The sequence below is a fragment of the Xenopus laevis genome, chromosome 9_10S (assembly GCF_017654675.1).
Source record: "Xenopus laevis strain J_2021 chromosome 9_10S, Xenopus_laevis_v10.1, whole genome shotgun sequence".
In the NCBI taxonomy this organism is placed as follows: domain Eukaryota; kingdom Metazoa; phylum Chordata; class Amphibia; order Anura; family Pipidae; genus Xenopus; species Xenopus laevis.
This window is the reverse complement of record NC_054388.1, coordinates 35,661,233-35,680,494: the sequence shown is the minus strand read 5'-3', so window position 1 is coordinate 35,680,494 and position 19,262 is coordinate 35,661,233. Positions and strand designations below refer to the sequence as shown.

Below are 19,262 nucleotides of genomic sequence, written 5' to 3'. Positions count from 1 at the left end.
AAACGCTGAGGCAGTTCAGGGAGATAGTTGCTCAAAAGACGAGGCGATTAGTAGCCAGGCGACAAAATCTCCCTGAATCTCCTCGTGTGTCCTTACCCTTATAGTGTATGGCCACTTTTTGTCTACAATCACCCTTTATTGGTGCTTAATCAGGACATGTTTTGGGAGCTAATCCCTTTCTCAAGTGATATCAAAAACCAATTAGATACACATTAAGTAACCTGGAGACTACAGGTCTCCTTCCCATAATTACACATTTGATTGACAGCATATATTCAACCTCCAAGTCCACGTGTCCATAACCTACTTACAAGGCAGTCCATTGTGTTTTAATATAAGTCCAAAAAATCCTGTTAAATAGTTCATTAGATATTGCACCAAGCCTAAGTACTACAACAAAGCAATGCAATTTTATTGCCTGTCTAACATAATAAGTAATGAAAAAAATGTCACTTACTTTAATCTTGCTTGCAAATATTCAATCGTAAGATTGCTGCACTTAAATTTGTAGTATTCATTTTCTAATTTTGTGATCTGCATAAAGACAAGGGTATGTTAGATACTTATTATAAAAAACATTTGTAACTACGTTTTTATAGCAACATTTTTAATCAATCACCACCTCTAGGGAGCGGTTCCACTTTGTCCAACACTCTCCATCTTAATTGGGAAACATGATGTTTTGCTTCAAAAAAAATGATGCTTAACAACTTATTGTTTAATCACAAGAAATCTATGGTTTTTCTTGTGCTGAACAGGGGAACGCAAGCTATGCCATGATTTGTCTGCGAGGTAGACAATTTGTTTATAATTATACAATACCCTCCCTTTTCCATTTGCTGTGAACTTTTTTGTGAGCAGGAATCCGTGGTGTAGGGTATTTATCTGCTCAGTGGTAATCTAATTATCTACCTCACAAGGACCTAACATGGAGTAGCTTTAGTTTACCTGTTGCTCTGTTTGGCTCAAGAAATGGCAAGAAACACAGGTTTCTGTTGTTAAAAAAAGGAAGTGAAGGAAGTGTTCACAGAAAATGTGCTCCCCTCTTAATTCTTTGGAGTTTTGTTTATCATTGGCTGAGCTTTCAAAGTAGCAACTTCCTTTTAATATAGAACATGCCTTATGGAAACCGTATTTCAGCAGTGACATTACGTTTATTGGATTAATAGAAAATATGCATCATAACAAAATTAGACAGGTGCATAAATTTGGGCACCCCAACAGAGATATTACATCAATACTTAATTGAGTCTCCTTTTGCAAATGTAACAGCCTCTAGACGTCTCCTATAGCCTTTAATGGGTGTCTGGATTCTGGATGGCGGTAATTTTGACCATTCATCCATACAAAATCTCTCCTGTTTAGTTAAATTTGATGGCTACCGAGCATGGACAGCCTGCTTCAAATCATTCCATAGATTTTCCATGATATTCAAGTCAGGGGACTGTGACGGCCATTCCAGAATATTGTACTTCTCCCTCTGCATAAATGCCTTTGTAGATTTCCAAGTGTGTTTAGGGTCATTGTCTTGTTGGAATATCCAACCCCTGCGTAACTTCAACTTTGTGACTGATGCTTGAACATTATCCTAAAGAATTTATTGATATTGGGTTGAATGCATCCGACCCTCGACTTTAACAAGGGCCCCAGTCCCTGAACTAGTGACACAGCCCCACAGCATGATGGAACCTCCACCAAATTTGACAATAGGTAGCAGGTGTTTTTCTTGGAATGTGGTGTTCTTCCTCCGCCATGCAAATAACTCCATATTTGTCTCATCAGTCCAAAGCACTTTGTTCCAAAATGACTTTGGCTTGTCTAAATAAGCTTTTGCATACAACAAGCCACTCTGTTTGTGGCGAGTGCAGAAAGGGCTTCTTTCTCATCACCCTGCCATATAGATGTTCTTTGTGCAAATTTCGCTGAATGGTAGAACGAAGATACACGATCTGCAGCAAGATGTTCTTGCAGGTCTTTTGAGGTGATCTTTGGGTTGTCTGTAACCATTCTCACAATCCTCTGCATATGCCGCTCCTGTATTTTACTTTACCTGCCAGACCTGGGTTTTACAGCAACTCTGCCTGTGGCCTTCCATTTCCAGATCACATTCCTTACAGTTGAAACTGACAGTTTAAACCTCTGAGATAGCTTTTTGTAGCCTTCCCCTAAACCATGATACTGAATAATCTTTGTTTTCAGATCTTTTGAGAGTTGCTTTGAGGATCCCATGCTGTCACTCTTCAGAGGAGAGTCAAACAGAAGCGCAACTTGCAATTGGCCATCTAAAATACCTTTTCTCATGATTGGACACACCTGCCTATGAAGTTCAAGGCTTAACAAGTTAATCCAACCAATTTGGTTTTGCCAGTAATCAATATTGAGCAGTTACTTGCATTGAAATTAGCAAAATTACAAATTTTTGCACAGCCAGTTTTTCACATTAGATTTAATTTCATACAACTGAATACTGCTTCACTAAAAATCTTTGTTCAGAAAACACCCCAGTACTCTGGTTCCTGGGAATTGAAAGACATATCACGGTTATCTTTTTTGTTGAAAGTGGAGTAAATTATTATTATGAGAGGGGTTCCCAAACTTTTTTATATGACTGTATAATAAACAATAAAAGCATTATTTTGATATACTACATACTATATTTGCAAATTTTACAAAAATGTATTTTTTGCATAGCCGCCCCTGAATCCACTTCTCCTCTCAACCTGTCTGCCTGGAAATTCATTAGACTATGATGGACAAGTCCCAGGCAGGATATGAATGGATAATAGAGCATCCTCTGGGGGTCCTAATGACGTTGGAAGGATATTATGATCGAGTCCGGCTCCTACAGATGCTATCTTTTCTCTTTCTAATGAATTTATTTAAACTGCCTCTCTATGTCATGAATGAAACAATTAATTTGCACTGTTCCTAGAAAATAACATGGAAACCTGCCCCTCCACATCAGCCTATTGTATGAAAGCCATCAGTGAAAAATAGGAAGGGGATCCAAAAACAAAGCAAGAAGGGAGAACAGAACTTCTCAGTCTCCTGGGGAAAAATAACCACAAATAAGGGTTAAACATTTATTAGCCTTACCAGCTAAACTAAATAAATGGCACTGCTGTGCCAAAATCAATTTAAAAATATTTTTAAAAAGGCAGTTTTGCTCATGTGTAGAAATTCAGACACCTTACACAAATATATACAGTTGTGACCAGAATAATAGCAGTGTGTTTATAAAAGTGAAAAAAGCTCAAAATCCTTCTAATAGCTTTTTATACAAATGTATTGGGAACACTGCACATTGTATTCCAAATCAAAATATGAAGAAAAATCTATCAAATTTGTGTTATTCCTTTACAGAAAGTGAATAAAATGGAATATTAGGCTGTTCCAAAAATAGCAGTGTCTGCATTCTTCTTTACAACTCATTCACTGTATAAACCGAAAAATGTTTCATAATTTTACTTTCCTTTGAATGACTGAACTAATATTTATTTGTATAATCCGTGTTTCTGAGAACTGCTGCACATCTGTGTTACATGGAGTCCACCAACTTCTGGCACCTGTTACATTCCACAATTCTTCTGCATTTCTTGGTTTTGCCTCAGAAACAGCATTTTTGATGTCACCCCACAAGTTTTCTATTGGATTAAGGTCCTAGGATTGGGCCACTCCATAATGTCTTGTTGGTCTGGAACCAAGATGTTGCTCATTTGCTGGTGTGTTTGGGGTCATTGTCTTGTTGTCATTTCAAGGGCATTTTCTCTTCAAGTATTTTGTTGTATTGAAACTGATCCATGATCCCTGGTATGTGATAAATAGACCCAACACCATAGTATGAGACACATCCCCATATCATGATGCTTGTGCCGTCATGTTTCACTGTCTTCACACTGTACTGTGACTTGAATTCAGTGTTTGGGGGTCGTCCGACAAACTGTCTGTGGCCCCTAGACCCAAAAAGAACAATCTTGCTTTCATCAGTCCACAAAATGTTACGACATTTCTCTATAGGCCAGTCAATGGGGCAGATTTACTAAAGGGCTGAAGTGGCCATCGATGGCAACAATTCCCCAGAAATCTCATCTGCGGGCACATTGCCAATTTACTAATAAGCGTAAAGCACAATTCACTAGCGAAATAGACCGTTGCTAGGGCAGTTTCACTCACTATCTCCATGCGTTATTTCGCAAATTCACTTAAGTGCACACTTCACAAAATGTTACCTCTTTCATCAGTTTCCTTCGCCACCTTAGACCTGGCAAAATAAGATGAAGCTACATCCTCCTCAATCTTATGTCAGTGACATCATGTAAAAAATGCTGGAGTCTTTTAATTATTTAAAGCGGGATTTTTTTTACCAATTTGAGTGGCATGACACATTTGTTTTAGGGTGGGCTCATGTCTAGGGCATTCGAGGATCCCTTTAGTCTTTATTTTGCTTATTTGGACATGTGTAATAATAAGTGGCCACTTGAAGCATTTTAACCCACATGTCTAATAAAGACATCCATACAACCTATATGTACCTGCCCTATCAAAATTAACCTAAGTGTAAGAGTATTAACAAAGTTTCCCTAGGCAGAATTGAACGCTAGCGAAAGATCACTAAGAAATGCTTACAGGTAACTTTAGACCTTCTTTGATCTTCCTGGAGCTGAGTCTTTCGTTTATTCTTCTATCCAAATATGAATTGTAGTTTTCTGTCTTCTTACAACTTTCAGGTTTTGGTTGCCATTTTAAAGCATTTGAGATCATTTTAGCTGAGCAGCCTATTATTTTCTACACTTATTTTGCACTTATTTATATGGGAGAGAGATTATATTAAATGCAAACCCTGAAACAATGATTTTGCATTGAATTCATCTTCATTATAATTCCTGTTTTAACTGTGATCACCCACAGTTAGACATGACGTACCTGCTTCATTGAAATAAGGGTTGCCACCTGTTCGGTTTTAACCTGAACAGTTTGGTTTTTCTTAGGGGTGTTAGGGACTGCCTGCTTGGGTTTCAGCCTTTTGAAACCCAAACCATAATTTGGCCAGTAACCACCTCTGATGTCAAAACTCTGACCAATGAGGCATAAACACAAACGCAAATGTCGTAACTCCCTTCATCCGGCCCCCTTGTTCTGTTTTTCCGGAAGTCAAATGCGGCAACCCTAATTGAAAAGCATTGAATTATCACCCAAAGTCTTCAGATATTCAAGTGAAGCAGGGGCAAAATAGGGGTGGGGCAGGCATGGCAACATTGCACCCGGATTTGCATCTCTATAGGAACCACTGCCTGACCTGAAACCCAGGCTGAACCACTGCCTGACCTGAAACCCAGGCTGAACCACTGCCTGACCTGAAACCCAGGCCTGAACCACTGCCTGACCTGAAACCCAGGCCTGAACCACTGCGTGGACCTGAAACCCAGGCCTGAACCACTGCCTGGACCTGAAACCCAGGCCTGAACCACTGCCTGAGCCTGAAACCCAGGCCTGAACCACTGCCTGAGCCTGAAACCCAGGCCTGAACCACTGCCTGAGCCTGAAACCCAGGCCTGAACCACTGCCTGAGCCTGAAACCCAGGCTTGAACCACTGCCTGAGCCTGAAACCCAGGCCTGAACCACTGCCTGAGCCTGAAACCACAGGCTAATGTCAACATGGCAGTTCCTCTATTGATAGAAAATGCCAAAGCACCATCTGTGCTAGATCCCTGCACAGGTCCAATTTTTGAAATGCAACCCAGGCACACAATGCGCACCCATACAACATCAACAAGTACTACCTGCTACCCCAAGGGTACTAGACACGAGCCGCCTGTTACTGCACACAGGATGTAATGCCATTGAGTCGTTGGACTGAGGCTTGGGTTCAGCCTGAAAGGGACAAATCAGCAGCGTAAATCCAGGGGCGCTGCTGCCATGAGGTGAGTTTAAATGGGTTGTTCACCTTCAGACACTTTTTTCAGTTCATTTGGTTTCAGACAGTTCACCAGAAATAAAGATTTTTTACAATTACTTTCTATTATCTATTTGTGGTCAATTTTCTAATATAGAAGTGTAAAGTTTCATTTCTCCCCCTTTAAAGCAGCTGGGGGGTCTCCGACCCTGCAACTGTTCTAAATTGATACATTTAATTGATACATTTCTTATCTTTGTCCCCGCTGAGCAGAATGAGTTTCATTATAGGCAGAGGTTAACTTATATAGGACAAACGGGAAGTAGGACAGCTATAAGATACAAATGTAAATGACTTTGCTGCCCCACTAACAGGCCCGGACTGGCAATCTGTGGGTTCTGGCAAATGCCAGAGGGGCTGCTGTATGGTTCAATAGAAAGTTACCATATAGTGGGCTGGTAGAGGGCTGTTTGGGCCTCTGTGTTCTTGGAATGGCAGGGCCTATTTTGACTCCCAGTCAAGGCCTGCCCACTAACTGCTATTTACACTGCTTGGCAAAGTGACCTTTCTCATAAATGTAAGAAATGCACCTCCTTCGCAAATGACTCACGCTGACAAGAACTATGGAAATTTCAGTAGATGACTGTCACAGAGGTAGATAGAAAAATGGTCAGATTTGGTGGAGAAGGTAATTTCAAACTCTTGCTAGAAAACTTGGGTGAGGAAAGGAGGGGGACAGAGCGGAGGTTCAGACGTGTTTCTCAGAACAGAATCTGTATGTTTCAGCTTTCTGACTTCCTCTGCAACATACTGTATCCTCTCCCATAGCTGATCTGAGTAACTTTATACTTGTGCTACTGCCAGAAGGCGAAATATATTCTTTGTAATGTTAGGGTGGGACTTGGAATAGTGGAAGCGGGGTTAAGCCTGAAGGCCAGTCAGTTAGGGTTACTTTTAAGGAGGATGTGTGTTTGCTTGCTTCCCTATATACACATGAATGTATGGAACTAGGGCTCAATAGTTGATACACTATATGTGTAACCTAAGGGGAGCTATGACAAAATGATGGGGACCTGAACTGAAAAAAGTCCAACAACCACTGCCTTAGATCTATGGCACACAGTGATTTTCGGGCATTTGCTACTACATACATGTGCTCTCGGGATGTGTGTAGGTTCATCTTAAAATTGCAGAAGAGCTTGATGCCCTCTCTCTGCAGTGTAGAAAGCAGCCTGTGGCCATCTCATCTGGACAATGCAAACTGCCATTTTTGGATTATAATTACAGGTCTGGGCAATAATCATTAAGATATCAACTGTAGTGCATTGGGGGTTGGCCAGCACGTTCTATTTTTGTAATTCCATACTCCAGTACATATAATTACATACAATTACACATACATATATATAGGGAGTTATTCTGCACAGATAATTATTGACTGAGAATGTTACAGTGTGGTGCAAGGCAACTGGCACTGCTCCTTTTCAATGAAAACAAAATCATGTTTAGTAATGTACTCAACCTCCCTTGGACTCATTTACAAACATAGGTGCTAAATAGCTCAAGTGCAGCTGCTCATAGCAAACTTTTTTAATAGTATACTGATCAAATCTAAGAATTAATTGTGCACTTGTGCTATTTATCATTTATGCTTGTAAATTATCCCTCCCATGTGCCATTACCTTTAGTCTCTAAAATGATGGGAATCAATATGGCCCTATCAATTTGGTTCTGGTTTGCAAGTGCAATCGTGGTACAAACAATAGAAACCTTGAGATCTGCTACTCCTACTTTGCTGCTGTTTTTACAGGAAGGAAAGTGTGACATTAATGCTAGGAAATACAGTACCGCACTGCACGCACAAAAAGAGCCCCATAGCATAGAGTATACAGGCCCTGCAGGGCAAGTCTCGCCTGATTATGTGGCAATAAAACCAATAAACGACAAAAATTCAATCTGAACCACTAAGGGGTAAATTTACTAAAGGGCGAAGTGACTAACGCTGGTGAAAATTCGCCAGTGTGATGTCATTTCGGGACTTCGCCGATTTACTAACGGGCACTGCCGTAAATTTGCTAGCGAAGGAGATAGACTCTAACGGTACTTTGCTCCCTAACGCCAGGCGAATTTGCACTCTGGCGAATGGACGTAACTACGTAAATTCACTAGGATGCGGATTTTACTGAACGTTACCTCTTGTGCCAGACTTGCCTTCGCACCTCAGACCAGGCGAAGTGCAGTAGAGTAGATAGGACTTCCTCAACAAAAAAAAAATTTTAAGTCCCAAAAAACGCTGGCGACTTCATTTTTCAGGGTGATCGGCTGCAAAAGATCATAACTTTTTTTTGGGTACACGGCTTCCCTCCTAAATTTCCTAAGATATGGTACATAAACTATACACTGGGCTCATGCGTAGGGCAATATAACAACTCTATTTTCTTTTATTAAGGTTTCCCGGGCTTCTGTAGTGTAATGTATTTGCTGCAACATATACTACCATTGAAATTTAACTTCCCACTGTATGCAAATTAGCCAACGCTAGCGCAACTTCGCTTTGCTTGCCAAATTAACACTAGCGAAAGTTCGCCATCATTGAGCACCCTGGATGCAACTTCGCATTTTAGTGAATTAAAGTTGTCCTGGCGAATTTCCGGAAGTTAGTTAATTTGTTCCTTAGTCTCCAAGATAACACAGGATTTATAAAAATGGGGATAATGTAGCAACTGCATCCTACGAATATGGATGGAAAACATAGTCAAGTCAGCCTCCAGTGTATAGGCAAGGAGTGTAAAGCTGGCCATACAGAGGGATCTTTCGCCAATATGCCCACCAAAGGCAGGGCTATATTGGGGTGATCCGATCATTCAGCCCTAGGCACGAGGAGCAATGGGCTCAGACAAGTCGGTTGCCGGAAAAATGAAACCTTCCTGATTGATATTGTGGCAAGATATTGATCGGGAAGACCCGTCTGAAACCCTATACATGGGCAAATAAGCTGCCGAATTGGTCTTTAGGCGATATAGGGTGAAGACCTGGAGGAAGGGTGTATGTAAGAAATGCAGGTGCAGGAACCTGGCACCAATGGAGGCCCAGCATGAACCACACTTGACATATCAGTGAGCAGCTTTGGCTCTGCTGGTGGGAACTCAATCAGAAGTTGTGGGTGATGCTTGGGGCCCGAATTGATTGGGCATAATTGGCAACAGTGCTCGAGTTGTGCGTTATGTCAGTGATACTCTTTATTGCGTGTGAAACTGATCATATTTCTCAAGGTTAGTGGAGCATGTGGGCCCAGTCAGCCTTTATATGATATAGACTTCTTGTACAAAATGAGTGAGGCTCTGAACTTGATGGATGTGTGTGTGGTTTTTCATGTTACCCTAGAAACAGGGACAAATGGAGGTGGTAGAATAAAAATACACACTGCATCTGCTATATAGTATATAGATAAACCTATAACCACTTCCCGTGTCAGCTTGGCATGTCAGTCACAGTCAAACCACTCCCAACTGCCTAAGCTGCAAACATAGAAGTTATTTATTTAGTGCAAGCAGAGCTGCTGGAAAAATGGCTTTATATAAATGGCTCACCTTAAAATATGTGAATATTCTGAAAATATATGTTGGTGTTGCTTTGCACATATACTTGTATTAACCCTGCAGGATTTTACTTTGTACAAGGGAATACCTATGCTAATAGCTACAAAACAAAATAGGGTTGCACCGAATCCAGGATTTGGCCTTTTTCAGCAGGATTCTGATTCTGACTTTTCATCACATATGGAAGAAAAAAACACAAGCAGTTCTCTTTCCCCCTTTTCTGATTTGCTTATGCAAATTAGGATTTGGATTCGCCCAAAATCTTAGGGAAATTTTTCAGGATTCGGTGCATCCCTAAAAAAACAAACAAAGCACATTTGAATGTGAATTTTAGAATTTTTCTTCAGTTCAAATAAACCCAAACGTTTACCAGATTATTATTGATTATTTATTAAATAAATAAAAAAAGAGTCCACCCATTCCTCCAATAATAATCTTTTTTGTTACACTAATGGCAATGTAACTTGCAATAGCTGATATATGTATAGAAGTAGGGATGAATCCACTTTTTTGGATTCAGCCGAACCCCCGAATCCTTCATGAAAGATTCGGCTGAATACCGAACCAAATCCTAATTTACCCAAATTAGGGGTGTGAGGGGGAAAACCTTTTTTACTTCCTTGTTTTGTGACCAAAAGTCCAGCGATTTCCCTCCCACACCTAATTTGCATATGCATATTAGGATTCTTAAAAAGGCCGAATCCCGAACCGAATCCTGGATTCGGTGCATCCCTATATAGAAGTAACAGATGATTCAATGTAATGTACAAAGTCCATTTTCTGCTGATAACACTGGTGGCAGCTGGCTGCATTTAGTTCATCCACATTCCAGTTATGAAATATCAGAATGTATGTTAGGTCCTTTAAGGAAATTATGGATGCAACGAATTTGTGATTCGGCCGAAACCCTGAATCCTTTGTGAAAGATTCGGCCGAATACTGCACCGAATCCTAATTTGCGTATGCAAATTAGGGGGGGAACATTTTTTACTTACTTGTTTTGTGATGAAAAGCCAAGTGATTTCCCTTCGTGCCCCTAGTTTAAATATGCAAATTAGCATTCTGATTCGGTTTGGCCAGGGACAAGTTCTCAGCCGAATCCTGCTGTAAAAGGGCGAATCCTGGCCGAATCCCGATACGAATCCTGGATTCAGTGCATCCCTAAAGGAAATGAAAAAAAAAACGGAAACATACTGTATTCCAGTTTGGTAGACTTTGGTAGACTGGTGTGCAGTGCCTCTATAGACTTTGGCAACAAAGGAGACCATATTGAATGTGGGTTCAGTAGAACCAGAGTTTCAGTGTCCAAATCATTTTTTAGGAGTCTTGATAATGGATAAACCACAGTTGCCTGTACAAAAAAAAGCGTCAGTTCTGGAAAAATGTAAAATCCTGAGAGTTATAGTCTTACATATGCATTCTAATTGGCTAGGCATGCACCAAATCCAGGATTCGGCCTTTTTCAGCGGGATTCGGATTCGAATCCTTCTGGCCAGCCAAAACGAATCCGAATCCTAATTTGCATATGCAAATTAAGGGCAGGGAGGGAAATTGCATGACTTTTTGCCACAAAACAAGGAAATAAAAAATGTTAACCTTCCCACTCCTAATTTGCATATACAAATTAGGATTTGGATTTAGTATTCGTCCAAATCTTTCGCGATGAATTTGGGGGTTCAGCCGAATCCAAAATAGTGGATTGGGTGCATCCCCTATAATTGACCTGTAAGGGTAATCTTCAGTGTGCATATAAACACCCCATCTTCTCATTCTGTTTTTTATTCCCTAGTGGATATCAGGGAAATTAAGGAGATTCGAGCTAGCAAGAACTCAAGAGATTTTGACCGGTACCAAGAGGATCCGACTGTGAGGTTGGAGCAGGCTCACTGCTTTGTTATATTGTACGGAACAGAGTTCAGACTAAAGACCTTGAGCCTACAAGGTATGTGACCCTAATACTAAGCTCATGATTATGCTCAATCAAGGGTAGGAAGTTCCCAGCATGACTTCCTTACCCTAAAGCAGAGGCAGGCTGCATCTGGCACTCAAACAGCTCAGGTGGCAGAAGTTCCTATACTATCTGTTATAAATATTCTGTTTTTTCCAGCCACCTCCGAGGAGGAAGTAAACATGTGGATTAAAGGGTTAAACTGGCTGCTTCAGGATACGCTGCAGGCTCCTACTCCTCTGCAGATTGAGAGGTAATGAGGAAATGTTGCTAAACATTTAAGAAAAATTGTGTTTACATGGACTCCCCACGTGCAATTAGAGGTTCTGAAGTTTTGCTGAGGGTTATCCATAATGTGAGTTAAATAAATATTCCGCATTGCTTCCAGGAGTAAATAACATGCAGTTGACGGCATGTCTGTAATGATTGTGGCCTGTCCTCTTTTGTGGGACTGCAGGTCCCAGAATCCGCCAACCCCTAGTCTGTGATGAGGGACATTGAAAGAATAAGTATGTATTTTATCAGACATTACAACAGTTATGGGACCTGTTATCCAGAATGCTCGGGACCTGGGGTTTTCTGAATAACGGATCTTGCTGTAATTTGGATCTTCATACCTACTAGAAATAACACATACACGCCCTGTATAAGGCCTAAACACCCTCATACCTTAAGTCTACTAGAAAGTTGTGTAAACATTAAATAAACCAAATAGACTGGTTTTCCTTCCAATAAGGATTAATTATATCTTTGTTGGGATCAAGTACAAGCTACTGTTTTATTAGTACAGAGAAAACGGAAATTAGTTTTTAAGATTTGGATAATTTGATTATAATGGAGTCCATGGGAGATGGCCTTTCCGTAATTTGGAACTTTCTGGATAACGGATCCCATACCTGTACTCCATTAATAGCATCACTTTCTCTGTTTGTGGGTGCCTCGATACTACAGCAAATTCATCCAAAACCTTCTCATACGCACCTTCTATAACACATACACCCCCTCTATAAGGCCTAAACACCCTCTATAAGGCCTAAACACCTTCTATAACACATACACCCCCTCTATAAGGCCTAAACACCCTCTACAACACATACACACCCTCCGTAAGGCCTAAACACTCTGTATAAGGCTTAAGCACAGGTTTAGTACTCACATCAGAGGAATGTGCGCAGACACACATCATGCAGTTTACACAGACTGACACTCCCTGGGGACATACTTGGCAGGTCTCCCACCTCTGCGACATATTCCCGTAGTGTCTCTGGATCAACCTCAGGGCAATCACTCTCTCCTGATTCCCTCTCCACTGGGATCCCTATACTACAGGCAATATGGCCTGGGAGAGATACCTCCAATCTATCACTCCTATGTTGGAGCTTCAGCTGCTCTTTGTCTCTCACCTCTCTGCCTTTCTCTCATGGAGAGACTATGACAAGTCTGCCCTAGTGTAACTATTCCTCATTCACGGGGTTTCCTGGTCCCCGACTTGGACACATGGTTTCTTCTGGGCCTTCTGTACCCAGCCCCTCTGAGCACACCCAGCTAGATCAGCATCCAGAGGCGAAAGAGGAAGAGGCCACTCCTTACACACACTATAGTGCAGTGTAGCAGGAAGCTGTCACACCTCTCCTGGCAGATCACTCTAAGAAAAAGGTGGGGGCCTTAAAGCTGCAGGGCAGATTAACCCATAGGGGCCCCTACATTATTTTTAAAGATTTGGATAATTTAATTATAAATGAGTCCATGGGAGATGGCCTTTTCTTAAGTTGGAACTTTCTTAATAACAAATTTCTGTATAACGGATCCCATACCTGTACTCCATTACTAGCATCACTTTCTCTGTTTGTGGGTGCCCCCATACTACAGCAAATTCATCCAAAACCTTCTTATACGCACCTTCTATAACATAACATACACCCCCTCTATAAGGCCTAGACACCCTCTACAACACATACACACCCTCTGTAAGGCCTAAATACCCTCTGTAAGGTCTAAACACAGGCCTAAACACCCTCTATAACACATACACCCCCTCTATAACACATACACACCCTCTATAAGGCCTAAATACCCTCTATAAGGCTTAAACACCCTCTATAACACATTGAGGGTGTGTATGTGTTATAGAGGGTACTGCATCTGTTCCACAGACCAACAATTTGCATTATGTTTCCTTTTAGAGATAGCAGCCTGTTAATTTTCAGTCATCGTTGTCTGAGATTAATGAGAACTTCCGTACAAGAAAACATCTAGAGTGCCCCGTTATTGACTTTACATTTAAGACTGGCTTGATAATGTGGCCTTTAAAAATCACTCCCACCCTATTTTATCCTTCCAGGTGGCTCCGGAAGCAGTTCTACACATTGGACCGGAACAGGGAAGACAAGTAAGATGGATTGACCCTTATTTTAACACAGTGGGTGTCATTTATCAACACTGGGCAAATTTGCCAATGGGCAATAACCCATGGCAACCAATCAGACTGTTGCATTCATTGTTGCAGCTGGCTTTAAGAAGCTAATCACTGATTGGTTGCTATAGGTAACTTCCCATGGGCAAATTTGCCCAGTGTTAATAAATGAGCCCCACTGTGATAAATTGTACTAATTCTAAGTTGTTTGTGGCTGTACAGGTGTCCTTAAAGATCAGCACACAGAAAGTGCTCATGTGTAGGGCAATTTTTTTTTTATTAAGGTTTCCCGGGCTTGCGTAGTGTAATGTATTTGCTGCAACATATACGTCCGTTGAACTTTAACTCCTCGCCGTATGCAAATTAGGCAACAATAGCGCAACTTCGCTTCACGCAGTAACGCTAGCGCAACTTCGCCAGCGTTCGGCACCCTGGACGCAACTTCGGATTTTAGGGAAGTAGCGTTGTCCTGGCTTATCTACGTCTGCCGAAGTGTTGCACTGTGAGCGAAGGTGTCGCTGGTGAATTATCGGAGGTTATTGAATTTGCCCCAAAGTCTGGTATTCTAGTCTCCGTTGTGTGGCACAGCGTATTGCCACCAATCCAATGTTCTTTTAAGTTGCTGCTGTCTCTTGTTCATAAATGTTGATTTTCATCATGTGGTGCACGTATTAGGAAATCAGGGAAGCCCCCCTTTGAGACTGGAGTACATGACCCCTTACATTATGGTGACTCCTTATAACAGGCTAGAGTATTACTGACGATATCCTTTGAACATAACTTTGTTATCCTTCATAATCATATAAACACATTCAGGTTAAAGGAAGACCTTATTGCCACTACATGATCATTTTATTTGGCGTATTTGGTCACATTGTGTTGCTTTCTACAAAGTGAGCCATATATTTCATCTAGAAATTGAAAGGAAGGGCTCACTACAATATTGCTGTAATATTATGGTGCTTTGAAGGGCTAACAGCTTACTCCCTCCTGGTTATTTATCTTTTAGGATTTCTGTCAAAGACTTAAAGAATATGCTGTCCCAGGTTAATTACAGGGTCCCCAACATGAGGTTCCTGCGTGACCGACTAACGGTGAGACACTGAATTTTGCAAATCACCCATTATGATCTTACTGGGACGCACCTTATATGATCTAACTGGGATATCTACTCTTTGCCTTTTATCTGGAATTCAATTAAACCCAACACCCTTGTCTCTTTTTGGCACACTCTCCCTTGGTGTTCCTATACTCACTGTAAAAGCATTCCTTTTCACATAGTCCTGTTCTTCTCAAATTGTTTTTCTGTGGGATTTCTGTGAAACCAAACTCTTGTTTCCACAAACCAGCTACACATTCAGTCTGAAACCTTTTTCAGTTTGTTCTAACTGTTCTTCTTTTAAGGTCGTCATTTTAGTTGATGTAAATGTTTATTCATTTGTCCTTCAATTCTCTTTTCCTTATTGCTGGTCTGAAATGTAAACTCTTCAGGAACTGGAACAAAGGAGCCGAGAGATTAACTATGCCCAGTTTGCCATGCTCTACCGATCTCTTATGTATGATGCACAGAAAACGGTATGTGTAACACATGTGCAACTGCTAAACTTCAGTACACAACCTGTGGCTAATTTAATTTGTTTTCTTCTCAGATACCAATTCCCTTCACAGAGACGTAAGTTTTGTTTTCTTTTCATTTGGTATAGATTTATAGTAAGATTTGTGCCAATATTGTAAAAGGCAAATTCCAGTTATGGATGCAGGTTAGAACTGTGTGGTTAGAAATAGGAGCTTAAAAATGCTTTCTTTTTCATCAGATTTGGAGAGGGTGAAAGGACTAAAATATCCTTAGAGGACTTTCAAAAATTCCTGCTGGATTATCAAAAGGTGTGAGTTCTTCCCTAAAATATTCTCAGTGTTCTACCTCCTTCATTGCACTTGTCTCCTTTCCTTGTTGACAATGACAGTACCTAGTAATCTTTATCCTCTTTAGCTTTATATTCTTACATTTCTTTTGCTTAACTTTTTCCTTGATTGCTCTCCAACTCTTCATTTTCTCTCGCCGCCAACTTTGATATCTGGTACCTTACCTTTTATCCCCCTGTTCCTGCAGGATATGTGGGCAACTGATCTGCACAAAGTGCGGGAGTTTATGTTCCACTTCTTACATGACCCTCTGAGGGAGATCGAAGAGCCATATTTCACTCTGGAAGAGGTTTGGTGCCATCCTGTTTAACCATATACTTGTTATATGGCTTAATGCCTTTCTCGTTTATCTCGTTTCTCAAACTTTTTGTTTTCTCCTCTGCAGTTTGTCACTTTCCTGTTCTCTAAGGAGAATACAGTGTGGGATTTAGAACTGGACACAGTGTGTCCCCAAAATATGGACAACCCTTTGTCTCATTACTGGATATCCTCTTCCCACAACACGTAAGAGCTTCTCCTCCTTCATTATTTTATGTTTATTTCAACTCCATATTTTTAGAAGTTTCTTCTTCTCATTTTTGCTATTCTATCATAATCTCTTCTACGAACTCTCACTTACTCCTTGCAAGGAACCCTGTGTTGATGTCCACTATTGACATTTATATTTACTTATTTTATATGTTTTCAAACAGTGCAGCCTACCTGCTATCTTCTCTTTCTTTCAACACCAAAGACTTTACTTTATACTGTTTATTACGATTTCACTTTAAACGGGATACCCAGTTTCCTTTATTTGCCCCATCTCCATACTTAGTAGGCATCCTGGTCCTTTCTTCTATCACCTCTACACAGTATTGACATCCTTTTTTCTCTTTCTTCCACCACTACAGCATTTTGACTTCCTGCACTTGTTTCTTTTGTTGTTCATTATTTATCTTTTACTGGATTTTGTTGTCCCCTCTTAGATCCACCTGTGTAGTATTTCTTTGTATTAGTGATATTCACACTTTTTGGATCAAGGCCCCACTTCTGTGGTGTATAATAATATATATATAAATATAACGCCATAACAAGGTACAGATATATTATAACATTGTGATTATAATTCTATAGAACCATTAAGCTTAAGAGATAAGCGTTCAAACTATATATTATTCTAAATAACTTTCAAGATGGGTTTCCAAAAATATCTACAACAAAAATATCTACAACAGCAAATAAGCCGTAATTTCAGATTGGCTTCCCAACCACACATCTGCTCCCACACCCAAAGGAACAACCACAGAGTTTAGGAATTTCTCCCTTATATAGTACAGGTTTCTTGTTTTCCCTTATTTCCATCTCAATTCCAAATAGTCTTTCTGCTGTCTTTCCTCCACCTCTATACTAAACACTCGCCTCTCTGCTCTATCCGTCATCTCTGTAGTGTTTTTCAGCAATTTTTTGTACAGGTATGGGATCCATTATCCAGAAACACATTATTCAGAAAGCTCTGAATTACAGGAAGGCCATTTCTTACAGACTTCATTTTAATCAAATAATTCAAGATTTTAAAAATGATTTCCTTTTTGTCTGTAACAGTAAAACAGTTCCTTGTACTTGAGCCTAAGATATAGTAAATTCTTACAGGAGACAAAACAATCCTATAGGGTTTAATCAATGTTTAAATGATTATTTAGTAGACTTCAGTTATGAAGATCCAAACTAAGGAAAACCCCAGGACCCGAGCATTCTGGATAACAGGTCCCATACCTGTACTTTCTTTGGGGGTGATGCAATACAACTTACAAAACTTCATCAAGGTCTAGAAACTAATCAGCAGGAAATATTTTACTAGTCAATTGTTTAAAAGCAATCATATGGTGATAGGTAACTAGACTTGGTGCAAATCATGGCCCAATTCATTGCCTCTTGCTTACAGTCAGTCTCATTCTGATCCTGCCATATGTTATGCTCACTACTTGTAGAATACTACTTGTAGTAACTCATTTCATGACCCAAGCGTCATTGCATGAGCTTAAATTTAAACCCACACTGTATTTTCTTATCACTTATTGTCTCTCTTCAGATACCTAACAGGGGATCAGTTCTCCAGTGAATCTTCATTGGAAGCCTACGCTCGCTGCTTGCGCATGGGCTGCCGCTGCATAGAATGTATGTAGGGCACCTCCTGGTGGAGGCTTTACTAACTATAACGACAAACCATTATTGTGACTGTAATACTGTTATTCAACTTGATCTGTGATTCTGATTTAAGAGCTTTGTGTACGATAGAAACACATCAAGTGTGCTTGATCAGGTTGAGAAAACAGAGCATACTTGCTAGCTGGATATATATACTCTTTTGTAGTAAAAGCTAAATATTAGGAATACAAGTGAAAATCTAGTTTGTGTTATTCTAGCACTACCCTCTACCAAGCTTGGGTCATAGGAGGATTGTTTGTAGGCAACCTCAATGGTTCCATAGCAGAGGCATAGGGTCATTGGCTGTGGAGAGTGGCCTAAGAGTATCAAGTCATCATAAAAATAATGCAAGGCTATATTTACTCTAGCCTACTCTGTATCTGTTTCTTTATTTATGGCCTTTTTACAATCATTGCTGTTAAGCTAAAGTGAATATGATCATCTTTGATGTGGTCAGCACTGGATGGATCAAAGCAAACCTCAAATCTCAGTGGGACTATCTGTTATATGACTATGATTCTTGAGCCAAATGGAGGCCCTACTCAGAAATGCAATTTGAAGATGCCTTTGCTTAAAACGTATGTAGGCATGCCTAGAAAACACTCAATCACATACAAGAAACCTGAATATTTGGTTTTTGTGTATTAGGCATTTTCATTGAGGATTTCTCTGTGCATATATGTTAAGCAAAGGGAGTGTTGGAGTCCCAATAATTGGGTAACATTTAAGTAAACAGCATTTACAGATGGAGCAAACTTTATCTAGATTATTGACTCTTCATCATCATGTCCTGCCATGTCACACATCAAGGTTTGTTCCATCTGTAAGTCATTTCTTGCCTCCAGGAAATTTTGAATCACTGAACTAACATCAGCTGCTTTCCAGTGCCATAGCAGAATGATACCCTTTGACTTCATAGTAAGTCAAAGCAAAAAAATAGGATATGCTTTTCATATTGTTCCCTTAGATTCCAATACAAATCAGCACATTAGTATATATCTTTGTATACATGCAGAGATTTGAAACCAGCTCCTTAAGATGTATTTTCAGATAAAAATTATTTCTATATTCCCATTGTCTCCCGACCAGGATACCTATACAAGACATTATATTCCATATTATACAGTACAAACAACTATGGTGGACTAGTGGCTACAAGTTTTACTATAAAAACTTGGTAAACTTGTGTGGCTATACCCAAAATAGTTCTTGTGCTGACCGTGAGTTTGTGAGGATATGTTGTTTTTATGCAAAAAGCACTTTAGCACTCAGCAGTCCTTTCCTGTTGTTTCTGTGGTCTG

General features: G+C 40.2%; 1 protein-coding gene across 3 annotated transcripts in view; it reads left to right on the top strand.

The window, feature by feature from the left end:
• The window catches only part of plcg1.S (phospholipase C gamma 1 S homeolog), a 59,248-nt gene that overhangs the window by 20,347 nt on the left and 19,639 nt on the right, over positions 1 to 19,262 (top strand). For all 3 annotated transcript variants that reach the window (NM_001088811.1, XM_041577697.1, XM_041577698.1), the window contains 10 exon segments: positions 11,283 to 11,435; positions 11,601 to 11,694; positions 13,783 to 13,830; positions 14,864 to 14,948; positions 15,346 to 15,429; positions 15,504 to 15,526; positions 15,669 to 15,738; positions 15,965 to 16,066; positions 16,163 to 16,281; positions 17,846 to 17,931. In NM_001088811.1, coding sequence (NP_001082280.1) covers positions 11,283 to 11,435; positions 11,601 to 11,694; positions 13,783 to 13,830; positions 14,864 to 14,948; positions 15,346 to 15,429; positions 15,504 to 15,526; positions 15,669 to 15,738; positions 15,965 to 16,066; positions 16,163 to 16,281; positions 17,846 to 17,931 — 864 coding nt within the window.